At 46.0% G+C, this 14,466-nt stretch overlaps 3 protein-coding genes across 3 annotated transcripts; 1 reads left to right on the top strand and 2 right to left on the bottom strand.

Annotated features, from left to right (window-relative positions):
* Positions 1 to 768: 768 nt before the first annotated feature.
* Positions 769 to 3,208, bottom strand: PtA15_1A1011 (uncharacterized protein; the record flags this gene model as incomplete). Its single annotated transcript, XM_053165072.1, has 2 exons — positions 769 to 781; positions 879 to 3,208. The coding sequence occupies 2 exons, from the start codon at positions 3,206 to 3,208 to the stop codon at positions 769 to 771; spliced, it is 2,343 nt and encodes a 780-aa protein (XP_053017224.1).
* A 6,021-nt stretch (positions 3,209 to 9,229) lies between these two features.
* PtA15_1A1010 (uncharacterized protein) lies at positions 9,230 to 10,583 on the bottom strand (the record flags this gene model as incomplete). The annotated part of the gene is made up of 3 exons (XM_053165071.1): positions 9,230 to 9,728; positions 9,813 to 10,332; positions 10,418 to 10,583. 3 exons carry the CDS (start codon positions 10,581 to 10,583, stop codon positions 9,230 to 9,232), a joined length of 1,185 nt encoding a protein of 394 aa, XP_053017223.1.
* Positions 10,584 to 11,239: 656 nt separating this feature from the next.
* On the top strand, positions 11,240 to 14,066 carry PtA15_1A1009 (uncharacterized protein; the record flags this gene model as incomplete). The annotated part of the gene is made up of 5 exons (XM_053165069.1): positions 11,240 to 12,799; positions 12,866 to 12,970; positions 13,039 to 13,071; positions 13,146 to 13,187; positions 13,254 to 14,066. 5 exons carry the CDS (start codon positions 11,240 to 11,242, stop codon positions 14,064 to 14,066), a joined length of 2,553 nt encoding a protein of 850 aa, XP_053017222.1.
* Positions 14,067 to 14,466: the final 400 nt, after the last annotated feature.

Here is a 14,466-nt window from a genome sequence, read left to right as displayed (position 1 = left end):
GGGGAGTGGGTGCGCTGATTGCCCACTCCAGAACAGGAGTCAATTTAGTACCTTAGTAGAAAATATGACCAAAAGCCACCACCCCCTCAAAGTTAACTTCTGTTACTAGTGTGTTGCCTAGAAGCTAATTACCATTCTTAGCAAGGTTATTTAACAAAGCGCTGTGAAATTTTGGGGCACTTTGAGGCACTGTGGCCAAGGCTTTGGTAGTTTTTCTTAGTAGGAAATCCACCAAATTAGAGCCACATGAGTAGCACACAGATTCTCTGGGGTGAGATAAGGCCAAGCTGCTCACCAAAGGCACTTCAGAAGGTATTCTGCCTGCTGTAAAATTGATTATATCACCTATATTTATATTGGTGCCAAACGGGGCCTAAGCCTCTCCTTTGGAGGTGCTCTGTGCCTCATTGGAAAGACTTAGTTAAGCTTGAGTCCCTATTGAAACAGACAAGAAGTTCACCACTAGTGCAATGGTAGAAAATTAAGTTTACCTTTTGTCATTAGTGAAGGACAACTGATGTGAAAAGACATTACCAAGACTGATACACTACTTCAAAAATCCCAATCCAATGATAAAAAAAGAGCTTAATAAATGATAGAGAAGGTAGATGAACGGTCAAGAAGACAGAAGTAGAAAAAAAGGGGGATAGAAAGATACGCATTGCAGTAGGAGCAAGGTTAACTTGATCTAAAAAAGAAGAAAAAAAGAAGAAGATGCCATAGAAAAACAGAAAATGGAATGATGCAGTAATAATGAATAAGAAGACACTACACTTGTTGGCTAGATAGGATATTGTGAAAAAAGTATCAAAAATACATCAATATTCAACTTGTCTACCCGCATGAAAATCAACCAGAGAAAGAGAACAAGAACTGACCTAGCCAAGTACTGCTCCAGGTGGAAAATCAGATTGCTGAACTTGGGCCAAACAAATTTCTTGAAATTCAGTTCAAAGAATTCATCCAAGATGTGATGGATCTCCTGGAGGGGAGGACGATCAGACGAGTGAGGTTGATGGGCCAGTATATTGTCTTGAGGAAAGCCATGGGTATCTGGGTGATGTTCTCCTTGGTGGTTGTGGTTTTGATGGGCTTGGTCTGGGTGGTGGTCTGGCTGTTGATAGTTTTGGTCTTCAACGCGATGGCCCTGGTTGTCATGATCGGGTGGGGCCTCTGGATTAAATCCATTGGGCTGTCCCTCTTGGAGTCGGACGGTCTCATTGATCCTCCGCAAAAGTTGGATGAGCAGTTTCTCAAAGAAGAGGTTCTCTACAGCTGTTGCAGAGGCTTGAGGCATCCTGGGAGTGCTTGGAGTGTTCACACCTCTCCTGGCTTCGCTTGGATCGGCACCCGGTTCCGCTCGGTTCTCTCCCGGTTCGTGATGGCCGTTAGGTGTGCCGAGTGCGAGTCTAGGGTTCCAGGTGGGATCTTGGATGTCGATCTGGCCCAAATTGACCCGGAGATGATCGTTAAGTTTGGTCAAGAAGATGCTAAGGTTCGACTTTTGGTTGACGTGATTGGACTCGAGCAAGCCGAGTGAGATGAGGACGGCTTTTCTTCGGAGCACAGGGTCGGTTTCCTTCTCAAGCAGACTCTCGAGTTGTGCTATCCGGTCCTGGAATCCGTCGGTTTGTTTCTGCAATAGCGACAGTTTATCCTTCTCTGTCACGAATAATCTTTGTATCTGTCCGATCAAATCGTCCAAATCCTTCGAGTTCTCTTCCCTGCACTGAATGATGTCGCTCCGGATCCCTTTGCGGTATTCGACCGCCTGTTTCTCGAGTGCTTCCTGATACGATTGCAGCTTCTCTTGAACCATTCGCTCGGTAGCCTGAGTGATCGGACTTAGCCTTTCTTCGATGTGATCTTCAATCTTCTGACTAGTCGATGAAAGCTTCTCCTCGATTGTTCGTTCAGACTCCTTTCGGAGTGATTCAAGTTTTTCTTCGATTTCTCGCTCGCTCTTCTGACTATTCGAGATGAGTTTTTCTTCGACCATCCGTTCAGTCTGCTCACCAATTGGCCTCAGTTTTTCTCCAAGATATTGTTCGATCGTCTGGTTGATGGCTGTAATCTTTTCCTCAAAATCTAGACCGATCTTCGTGCGGTTAGAGGTGAGTTGCTCTTGAAGCATTTGCTCGTTCTGTTGACTGTTTGATTTCACTTTTTCTTCCACCATCCGGCCGATCTCCTCACTATTGGATCTGAATTTTTCTTCGACCAGCTGTTTGATAACCAGACTGTTCTTTTCCAGCTCATCCTTGGTCGGGCTCGTACTGAGTGACTGTTCGGGCTTCGGATCCAGGTCTGGTGTCTTGTTATCCAAGTTCGCCTCAGAGGGTGTTTGTTGGAGCGGTTGTTGATGAACCTGAGCAAAGTCCAAGGGTTCGGATCCTAGGCCGGTGAAGCCTATAGCAAAGACGAACTGTTCCAGATAGCGTTTGTAGCAGTGAATCATGTGATTCTCGAACTGAAATTTCAGTTTCTCTCCTATCGATGCTGCTTCGATTTTCGTTGGGGGTGATATGAGCGGCGAGGACGTGGGGGGATGCTGGGTTGAGGGATCGGATGTTTCTTCTCCCGTTTGAGTTTTCCAAAATTCATGATTGAGTAAAATCAATTCGCGTTTGGCGTCGGAAAGGCTGTCGTGAATTTGCAGTGCTAGGTTGTCGATGCCAGCCTCTATCTCGCTTTGGATAAGCATCCGTAGCTCTTCTGAGATAGGGTCCTCCACATCTCCTTCGAGATGGCCTCGGGGCTGAGGAGTAGGCTCTTGATTTGAAGGTTGATGAGAGGTGCTATCGGATGTGATGGGGATGGGTGGCTTTTCGTTTGGAGAGGGTTTGGCTGGATTGCTTGTCGGATTGAGGGAATGTGACCTATGGATGCTGGTGGGATGAGAGGAAGCTGGGTTGGGTTCGGATCGAGCTCGGTGGTGGTCGGGATGGGGCTTAGCATCGAAGGAGTTTGTCCGCCTGCGCTTTTTGTGGTTTTGGCTGTCGGCTTCTGTAAACTGTTGCTGCTGGCTGGCTTGGTGGTATTGGCCGAATAGGTTGACCAGCTGGATTGTGAATTGCTGACAGTTCTTCTCTAGTTGGTCGTGGTTGATCGAGCTTGGTGCGCTGGGTATGGCTTCGACGATAGGTGCGAGCAGTCCGACCATGGAATTCTGGATATGCTCGATGAGCTCGTTGCTAGTTGTTGTCATCGTTGGTTCGTGCTGGCTTTTCCATTGGCCCCACAAAAAAAGAAAGAGAAAGAAAAAAAAAGAACAAGGTGTGTGAATGTGCTCAATTTAGAGCATCCACACCGCCGGACACATACTCCAATAAGGGCTCCCTTGTTTTTGGGGGGGACAGTACAGTGGGCTAACAAATGTTTTTGGCTCTACATTTTTGAATGCAGATGCTCAGGACACAGCTTTTAAGTCATGAGATTGGTTACAGGGGTGGAAAATAAGTTCCCAAGGATGATTATGAAATAAAAAAAAGTAAAAACAAAAAAATGAAAAATGTGGAAATTTTCTAATTTCTTGCAAATTGTTCATTACTGGTCAAACCAATGAGGGAAAATTGGATAGCACAGTAGGGCACACAACAAGAATGATAAAAAATGAACAAATGTGAAACCATTGCCAATGATTTTTATTTAAAGATGAACAATCGGTACCTGTTGGGGGGTACCCCACACCGCTTGGCAGGTACCCCTTGCACCCGCCGCGCACCCGTCCGGCGGTGCCGGGTGCGGTATGAGGTGTCAGTTTTTTTGAAAAAAGAGGTGCGGTACCCGGGTACCTCCCAGAGATACCGCCCCGCAGCTGGGTAGCCTGTGACATGTGACATATCATCAAAGCCAGACCGGATGTTATATATATATATACCCTTGCCTCACCTTGTTGACCAACCTCAACCGAACATCCATCCACCATGGCTCCCACCCGCAAACGACACAAAACCCAATCATCTCAAGCGTCCTCAATCCAAGGTAATCCCAAAGATGACATGAGTCAACAAACTAGCAAAGAAGGCAAGATCAATCCTCCAACTAGCACAGCTGAGCCACAATCTGGAGGTGGTCAATTGACCGACAAGGAAGAGTTGCGTGAGTACTAAATTTTCCTCATTTCCTTTTCTGAGAGCCAGTTCTGACTAAGTATTATCCCCGTATAGATTGAGCTCAGAAGGTCGCTTCGAACTCCAATAGTACAAGCTACTCTTCGTATGGTGTGCCTGAGCTTTCCAACCAATTGGACAAGCATGGCAGGCACATGATCACCTATCCGTGCAAACTGTAAGCTTCTTGTTTAAATTAAACGAGCTTATTTGATTTTGATTCTTTCTTGGCTCTAGACGCGGCACCAGAATTAGTTGTCTGACCTCAGACTCCTCTTGTAGCAATCTCAAAAAGCACTCATTACTGTGCACCCGGAAACAACGGCAAACAGAATCCACTTGATTGCTGGGTAGTCTAGGAATTACCGGAACTGGGGAGCTGCAAGCTAAGGAGGTATGGCCAAAGGGCCTTTGTTTGATATCAGAAACCAATGGGGCTGAAAACTTTAATTTAGGTTCCCCAACTATGCGTGATATGGTGCGCTGAAGCTGCGAGGCCTTTCTCGGCGCTTACCGACGCGAGCCACAAGGCAATACTCCATCCCACAGTCCTCAGGAATTTACCAAGACCGCAGGATGTTTCAAAGAGTATTCACATGCTTTATTCAGCAATACAAAATAAATACCGTGGTGTCTTAGGAGTTGGTCTCTCTAGTATTCTTTCAATTTTTTATAGGTTTCTAATCTTTACCGTCTATCCTATCTGTAGGAACACACAGGCTCTTTATATCTAGGAGTTGACACTTGGCAGTCACCGAACGGATTCGACATCTTGGGAGCAGCAGAAATGTAGTATGTTAGATGAAACTCAATAATTTGAAATGAATGGAGACGTGTTATTATACCTTAGCCAATGTCAGTTTACAAGTATTGGTTGTATAATAATCTCCTTTGTCTTCTTCACTAGCTTGTCCAATGTCGGCCTCAGTGAGAGAATCATTCTCGTCATCATCTTGTCCAGGAAGACTTTGAAGCTCGCTATGTTCATCGCTATCTCCATCTAATAATGAGGTGGAATGATCCCCTCCGGTGCGGGAAAAGCTAAAGTAGAAATCATTAAAGAAACAGGTCAACAATCGGAACTACCGATTAGCAGTGGTTGGAACTGACGATATAAGTCTAGAGGCCATGCCTCTTGACTTTCTTCGGCTTTCTCAGAGACACACCGGCGAGTACTTGGCCAAGACCGTTGCTTTGGTGGCAGATAAATTTGGCATTCAGGATTGGGTGAGTCAGGCTTTATTGTTATTATACATTTCTTTGGTACATCTTGAAGGCTAACCTAACAATTTAATGTTTAGATCTGTGGTCTTGTGAGCAACAACGCAAAAAACAACGAGGTGATGGTGAAGGAGCTCAAAAAGCTCAAATGGACAAGGTTTAGGGGTGAGACGCACTGGATCCGATGTTTTGCGCACATACTGAATTTAATAGTCCAGGCGATCCTCCGGCCATTTGGTACTCAAAAGCGAAAGAAATCTGCTAATGGAAGCGCTAATTCTGCTGATTTTGACTCGGATGAGTCACAGTTTGAAGATGGAGATGCTGAGGAACAAATCCAAGTGTAATCTCAAATCGAATTCCTCCTGCTGCAGTTCCGATTGTTGACCTGTTTCTTTAATGATTTCTACTTTAGCTTTTCCCGCACCGGAGGGGATCATTCCACCTCATTATTAGATGGAGATAGCGATGAACATAGCGAGCTTCAAAGTCTTCCTGGACAAGATGATGACGAGAACGATTCTCTCACTGAGGCCGACATTGGACAAGCTAGTGAAGAAGACAAAGGAGATTATTATACAACCAATACTTGTAAACTGACATTGGCTAAGGTATAATAACACATCTACATTCATTTCAAATTATTGAGTTTCATCTAACATACTACATGTCTGCTGCAGTTTCGTCAAATTGCGAAGAAATTGAGGTACTCTCCGAATTCCAAAGCTGAGTTCATCGATATTTGCCAAGAAAAAGAGTGCCACACTCCACATAATGTGGAAAGAGACGTTCGTACCCAATGGAACTCCACATTCTATCAAATGAAAAGCATCGTTTGGTGCGAAGCTGCTGTGTAGGTCCTCCTCCTGCCACTCGAGTAAGATTAGATTGACTGACCGACTCGATCTTCTGATACACCATATTTAAAGTCTTGAGTGGCAGCGCCATAAACGACACGGTCTTGAGCGCAAGCATCACGTGGATCAATCGGATATTAAATTGGCATCCGATTTGGTCAACGTCCTTGGGATTTTCCATGATTTAACCCTTCAAGTCTCCAATGCAGGATCTGCTTGCTTATCTAACATAGTTATCTACATAGACCAAATTACCAAACACCTATCGACAATTATCAGTGATCGAAAATACCCTCCAGCACTGAGAAATGCCTGTCGACATGGATTAAAAATTACAAACAAGTACTACAGCTTAACCGACACATCCCCTCTGTACAGAATTGCCATTTGTAAGTACGAGCGTCTTTTTCTTTTTCCTTGTACTTTAATTTCTAACTTATAATATTCTATTTCAGTGATGCACCCTTCATTCAAGGACGAGTACTTCAAGTTGGCGAAATGGGAACCCAAATGGATCGCCAAAGCCATACGTCTAGCGCGGGAAATGTGGGATTCTTTTTACAAGCTGAAAAAACCGACTCATTGCTTGACTGCCCCGGCTTCGACTTCAAAGGTAAACCACAAGCTTAGATCTATAGGAAAGACAAAATCTCATCTTAATATGTTCCGTATCTATCCACAGCCCAGGAACAGTATGCTCGCCGGCCTGGGTGATGCTGCTGCTGCCCGAAGTGGAAACTGTTTGACCGACGCATTTGATGACTGGCTAGCAGGAGGACTTATCCTGGATGGAAACAAACCGGTCAACCCCATAAAGTGGTGGCTTCACCAGAAGAGCTCGGGGAGCATGGATGGTGGCCTCGTCAACATGGCACTGGATATATTAAGCTGTACAGGTGAGTCAAAGATGATGTTTTTTCACTGCATCTGTTCTGATTTTTCTCTCAATTCTGTAGCAACATCCGTCGACGTTGAGATAGAATTTAGCTTCGATCAGGATTACGTTTCTTTGAAGCGGCATAGACTTGGAGCCCACTCGATAAGCAGAGGAATGACTGTGGCATTCTACTTCAAGAATAATATGATTGAAGAAGGGGTTCTGGCCTTGTGGAAGGAACAAATTCTTGATTCCAATAAGACTTCAAAGAATTCAAAAAGAAAGACTATCGTTGTGGATGACGATTGATCCAGGAGCCCTGCTTGTTTTATTAGATGTTATTATCCTATAATTAGCTGATACAGTCGATTAAATTGTTGATAAAGAAGATAAATAAGTACTTACTCATGTCTGAAAAGTAAAGCCGATTGTGAGATTGATAAATACAAAAAATGGCACAAGGGGTACCTGCCAAAAGTACCGCCGGTACCCTCCAAGCGGTGCCGGGTGCGGTGTGAGGTGTTGGTTTTGGCAAAAAAACAAGCAGGTACCCGGGTGCCAACAGGTACCTGAGTCTTGATTGTTCATCTTTATTTTTATTGGATCAAATAAATTGAGTCAAATTAGTGGTGATTTGGGCTACAGTCCCTGATTTCAATTTGAAATTAGTGTTTAACCCATCCACCCAAAAAATCATTGAAAAAGGTTTTGAAATTTTTTCATTTTTTATCATTGTTTTGCATGCAATACTTTGCTCTCCAAGTTTCCCTCCCTGGTTTGAACAGTAATTAGGGTGTTCAAAATGTTTTTTTAACGGACTTACTTTGTGCACTGCAAAAAACTCTTTGCCCACTGCACAGTCCACGAAGTCCCCAAACACTTCGTGCACTGGGGGAGAAATATCAAAGTCTTTCAATTTTTTTCTTGACCAATCAATAGAATGGCTTTTTATTGGCCTCTGTGAATTTTTTGGGAGTTTTTCCAGATTTCCTTGTATGCTAAAAAAATATTGAAAGCAAAGAACAGATGTAGCTTTTGGGGGCCTGAAAATCAAAGTTCCCATGGGCCAAAAATTCAAAATGATTTATTGACTCATGGAACATATAGGAAAAGCCATTTGGGAACTTTTTAGCTACTTTTTGCAAGAGTAAGGGTCTCAAAAATGAGGAAATTTCACCATATAATAGCAAACTTTGGTGGATTGCACATGCAATTTCCTCATTTTTCAGACCCTTTATCTTGCACAAAGTAGCTAAAGATTTCAAAAATGGCTGATCCTATTCAATAAATTATTTTGATTTTTTGGCCCATGGGAACATTGATTTTCAGGCCCCCAAATGCTACATCTGTTTTTTGCTTTCAATATTTTTTTTAGCATACAAGGAAATCTGGAAAAACTCTCAAAAAAATTCACAGAGGCCAATAAAAAGCCATTCTATTGATTGGTCAAGAAAAAACTTGAAAAGCTTTGATATTTCTCCCGCAGTGCGCGAAGTAAGTCCGTTTTTTAATATCATTTTATAAAGTCATAAGATTTATCAAAGTTTTGAGAGGTGCTTGAAATGAAGAGAACCCTCAACTTTCACCCCATCAAAAGTTTGGACATGTAGATCTTATGATTTTATGTAGAAAGTGGTTTGAAAATCAATTTTGAACACCACAAATGAACATTCTGAGAAATTCACAAGAAATTAGAAAATTTCCACATTTTACTTTTTTTTTTTTTTACTTTTTTTTTTTTTTCATAGTCATTCTTGGGAACTTATTTTCCACCCCTGTAACCAATCTCATGACTTAAAGGCTGTGTCCAGAGCTTCTGCATTCAAAAATGTGGAGGCAAAAACATTTGTTAGCCCATTGTACGTAAACCATTTGGGCTCGTTTTCAGGGCTGGGATACCGCCATTGCTTGTTTGTGATCGTAGCACTGCCTGCGGTCAAAAAGTGACTACTGTGACTTGAACGCAGTCCCATCCCACACAGATGGCAATGGGTCATGTTGCCCTTAATTTATAATGTCAAGGGGATACATACTACTGCTAGGGATTTTCTGTGCATATCAAGTAAGATACGTGTGAGGCACAAAACTCTACAAGGCTGGAAAAGACCCGAACAAGAAAGACTGAAAAGAACACTCCAGAATAGAGGGATTGGTCATGCGCATTATTTGCCTTCGTCCGTCGGGTCGGCTTCCTCTTCGTCATCAATCCCGCGCTGGGTATGCCAATAGTTGTAAATCTTCTTCCGGTTGGAATCTGAACAGAGAGGGTCGGAGCCAGCTTGGAACAGCAAGGACAGGAGGTCGGTTCGGATGGCCTGGCAGTCAGTCCGGGGAGGTGAGGTGGCTGGCTGTTCGGTGGAAGAGAGCAGGCTGGTCTCGAAGGTAGGGTAGATGTCGATCGTCGAACTCTTCGGCATCTTGGTTCGCTCTGAGAGGAATAGTTCGAGGTTTGCAAACAGTGGCTCGAAGACATTCTCAAGGATCTTTCGAAACGTGGCTGTTCCTGGACGGGATTGTGAGAGTCCATGGATCAGTGGGGCGAGGAGTGGGATGATCGGGGCTGGTCGGTCGGGTCGCTTTTCAAGCACCCGGTTGAGTTCTTCAAGAAAGATGTCGCTGACGTGGTAGGTGATCGATTGCGGCGTCTTAAAGTCTGCAACACTATCAAACACACGTGTTTGTTTGTTTGTTTTTCAGCTAAGGACAGTCAAAGTACAGAAAGGATGAGATGGGTGATTGGCGTACTTCAACACGGTTTGCTTCAATATTTCAGACCAAAGTTCGATCGCTTTGGGGTGCCAATGAGCTCGTTGGAGGATCTTGAATGCTACTTCGACAAATCTGCGCATCAACAGGAGGTATTTATCCAGTCGATGTTTGTCGACTCCTTGCCATTCACAGCCCAGGGCGACCCAAAACTGTTTCCAGAACGAGAGGGCGGTTTGGGTGGTGACGACCTGGTCGAGTAGACGATCCTCTGAGGATCGAGCGGGCCGGATGATCAGACACAGGTCTGCCAATTCTTGGGCGAGGTGTTGCTGGACGATCGGCTTGTCTGACATCCAGTAGCAGTAGAACAGACCCTTGTAAAGCTTCGCCAGTTCGATCTCATCCAGCCGGCCGTTACTCTCTCCAATCATTCCCCATTTTTCGGCGGAAGGTGGGGCATCGAATAGATCATCTTGAAACTGGTCTTCCTCAGATCCGACCTGTCCACTCAGAAACTTCCGCAGAGCATCGACCGCTCGATCCCTAGTCGCCTTGTCTTTCAGAAACAAGAGAGTGGACCAATTCAATGAGCAGCAGTTCTCTGGCGATTGCGTCGAGTTATAGGGGTTGACACTACATACGATTACTTGCAAGGAACTTCCCGAGGGGTGGCACGTCTCCCTTCAACGAAGCTTTCTGCGAACGGCCCGAGGATGATTTTCTCTTGCGAGCTGTTTCGCGGCCGGATTCCAGGCCCAGTTTTCCGTCCGATTTTCGCTTTGTGGGGATTGCTGGGGACGATGACATGTTTGTTGCGATCCTTTAATATAACTTGGGGGTGTGGTTGGGTGTTTTTTTTTTTTTTCTTTGGTTTTTCTTGGGAGAAAAAGCTAAATACATATGCATATCCAATGTGACACCTCTGCTGTCGCAGGTGGGTGACTGGGGCTGTGACAGGGCTGGGGTGTATATCCAGCGACCTCCGTGTCAAACTCAGGCCAGAAACAGCGAAAACAAAAAAAAAAACATGTATTTAAAATAAAATAAAATGTAAAGTCTTCCTGGTTACGATTTGAGTTGATAACGGATCAGGATGTGCTATAAATACCAATACAGAGTTATTAGAAAATCTTTCATTTCACCTTGCTTATAAATACAGCGACGAATCTGTCTTGTTTCTGTTTTTCCTCAAGAGTCGACTTTTTTGTTATTTTGCGTTATTTTCTCAAAAATCCCGAAAATATTAAAATAGTATTTAGTTTCGTCCCAAAAGCCATAAACGTGTGGCGTGTTCTGGGCACTCCGGAGGGAGCGAAACCGACGACGAACCACGAAAAAGCACGATGGAACACTCCAAGCCCCACAAGAAACGCAAGCGGATCCCACCCACCTCAGACTCAGACCAGCCAGACCCATCCCACAGGAAAAGCCAGAAGCCACCCACTTCGCCCGATGTCGAAATCATGGCCAGCCCACAGCAGACAGCCGAACACCCCAAGCCATCCCCTGCCATCCCCTCAACAAGCCAGCCCCGCAGCCAACCACCACCACTCACCAACTACAGCGAGCAGCTCAAACAGACACTCAAGAGCAGCTTCAAGTTCTTGATCCTCGATGGCCCTGCCTTCCACTCCAACCATCAGGCGCTCACAAAGATGGTCGAAAGCGCGCAAGAGCTGCTGGTCGACGACCCAGACGAGACGATCTATCAGAACGAGCTCGACCAGAAGAGCTCCGACCTGAAAGACTCGGAGGACGCATTCGATACGGAGCTCAACACCGCCGCCACCCCGCTAGTCGACGGCCTCACCCAATTCATACAGGCCCAGGTCGAACGCCAACTCAAGCTCAGACTGGAGGACGCCCTCCGGGCTCACTTGGCTCACTTGGCCCGTCTCGAGAAGAAGTTTGACCAGAAACTTAAGAACCTGCAAACCAAGCCAAACACCGCCGATCTTGACAAGTGGTTGGAGACCAAGCTCGACACCCTCAAGGCTCAAATCGACCAAGCCAATCGAGACGTGCCCGACAAAATCGTACAAGAGCTCGAGAAGAAACAACAGAGTCAAGCCGAGAACCAACTCCAACTCCAGAAAAAACTCGACGAGATCGAAGCCACCCACCAGAAACGTTTCGACCATCTACAATCCAAGCTGGCGAACATCGAAGCAAGCCTACTCAACAAACAACGTCCTCAGCTCGGCCCAATCGAAGAGAAATCACCCGAGAACGAATCGTCAGATCATACCCAGAACACCGGCCCAGCTGCCCCCAAACCATCCTCACCAGAGACCGCGAGATCAACATCGGCTGGGAATGCGCTCAAACTCACCCTATCCCCACATATCACCACCAACACCACCCAACCTGCTCACCCCACAATCCGTCATCGATCCACTTCTCAATCTCAAGCACCCAACAACAACAACCGACCTAAACCGCTCAAGCCCGCTGGTGTATCCGCCGAGCCAGGTGGATCACCACCTCGACCCTCAACCGCCTTGGCCGACCGTCCACCACCACCATCTGACTCTCCTATCAATAATACCACCTCAAACCATCATCCATCCTCTGCTGTACCACCACCTGCCTCTGCAGAAGCCTACTACAACTATATCTCAACCCGCTTGATGAAAAGCAGCTGGCTCCTCGAGTACTCTAAAGAGAAATTAACTGATTTCTATAAACAACAGATCCCACAAGATATAACCCATCATCTTGATCAACTCGGTCTGACCTCCAACCGGGTCTCAGAACTATTGAGTCTCTTAAACCTGCTTCCCGACCTTGATTTCGGCTTCATCTCCAAGACCGGCACCTCCTCCTCCATGGCCACCCCCATCACTCCTGGTAGTGCTCAGCTCACCCATTTCCATGCCTTACCAGCACCGCCAATCCACAGTCCGGTTATTCCGATCAACTCCCTTCAGTATCCACCGCCAATTAGTATGGCTGCTGTTCCTACCAATTTCAACTTGGTCGAGAACTTCTCACTTTCTTACTTGAAAGATATCCTCGGAGTGGTACATACTCCATCATCTTTTAACTTCAACGCGAACTGCGTAAGCTGACCAGATCTCCCAAAACAGATGTCATATCATGTAAATCACATGAAGATTCGCTTGGACCGATTCGAGATCAGGCTAAGCAACGATGAAAAGTTAGGGATAGATCATCGTGCGAGCATAACCAATGTATGAATACATCATCAATCATCTACCTCTCTGATCACAGATTGCTGATAATCTTCTATCTGGAGCAGCTCCTGAAGCGTATGGATTCCATTGAGTCACAAGTACGTTCCTGCCTCAGTTTGCGATTCGTCGCAATACTTAGCATCTATTTTCTCTTTGATTTCCAACCAAACAGACATCACAGCTTGCGAATTCCAAAGCATCATCAGAAGACCTGGTCAGTTCTCTTTGATCATGGATGAGCTTTCAAGGAGATGATATCTGACGAGTGAAACGATTAAAGACTGCATTACAGTCACAGCTCGATGCCAGGGTCACGTGTGCTCAACGCGAAGCCAAAGAATCTGGGAAGAAGATGTGGGACTTGGCGCTGAAGTCGAATGGATGCAAGTCGCCTCGTTCAGTCGCTCGTTCACTGGTTGGCCATCCCCAGGCGTCCTCCGCTGGTAGCAGTACACACGCCAGCTGTCTCTCTATGGCCAAGATAGAGCACCAAATCTTGGACCGACTGTTTGCCGAGCTCCGCCGACTCGTGGCCTCAGCCTCGTCGGCTGCGGACAGCGCGACAGACAAGCCCGCGCCCAAGGAGCGCGAAAAGGGCGAGCTCGAGGAGGGCGAGACCAGCGGCGAAGAGGACGAGTTCAAGGACACGATCGAGTCGATCCTCACTGATGACAGGAACGTCAACCCTCAGACGAACAACGGGGGGAAGACTGGGGACCCGTCCGGACGATGGAAGGCATTGGCTGAAATGGCTAGGTCGCAGTACCAACAGTGTCGCCAGAAGGAGAAGGAGACACTCGTCTATGAACACCACCACCACCACCACGATCACGTAAACCATCATGTCCGAGTAACTCTCGGCCTGCCCGAGACCTCCAACCAGACCAGCACCATCGACTCGCTCAGGATCGGTGCACTGCCCGAACTCGAAAACCTCCAGTCCGCTGGAGTCACCCTGGCCGAACGACGCCGCGAAGAAATCTTCGCCGAGCAATCCGTCTCTGGTTCCGCGCCCTCCCTCCAACCTCCTTCCGCTACCATAAACGATATCCCTGTTCATCCTCAAACAAATGCTGCTTCTACCTCTACTTGATCTCTCCCTCCCCCTCTCCCCCGTACAAGAAAAAGAAAGTCTTCATATATCTCTTTCCGGTCCTCTCTTTCTCTCTCTCTCTCTCTCTTTCTCTCCACAAAAAAAAAAGTCTTCACATATCTCTTTCTGGTCCTCTCCCTCTCCACGCGCGTGCTTCCAGATAGGTTTTCTTCTTCCTTTTCACAGTCGTTTTGGGGAGTCCTTTTCTCTCTATGCTATGGAGGATCTTTTCTTGGTCTGCCCTTTTCCCCATTCCCAGTTCCCTTGCCGTCTTTGTGTTGTGTACTCGTGTGTGTGAGACAAGACTGTCTATCACCACATGCCATGTATGATCTTATTTCTATATGTGTCGACGACTTACAATGTTGCCTTAATCAGATAAACACGAAAAAAATGACAG

The sequence above is a fragment of the Puccinia triticina genome, chromosome 1A (assembly GCF_026914185.1).
Source record: "Puccinia triticina chromosome 1A, complete sequence".
Lineage (NCBI taxonomy): Eukaryota > Fungi > Basidiomycota > Pucciniomycetes > Pucciniales > Pucciniaceae > Puccinia > Puccinia triticina.
Note: the sequence above shows the minus strand (reverse complement) of the source record. Positions and strands in the feature narration are given on the sequence as shown.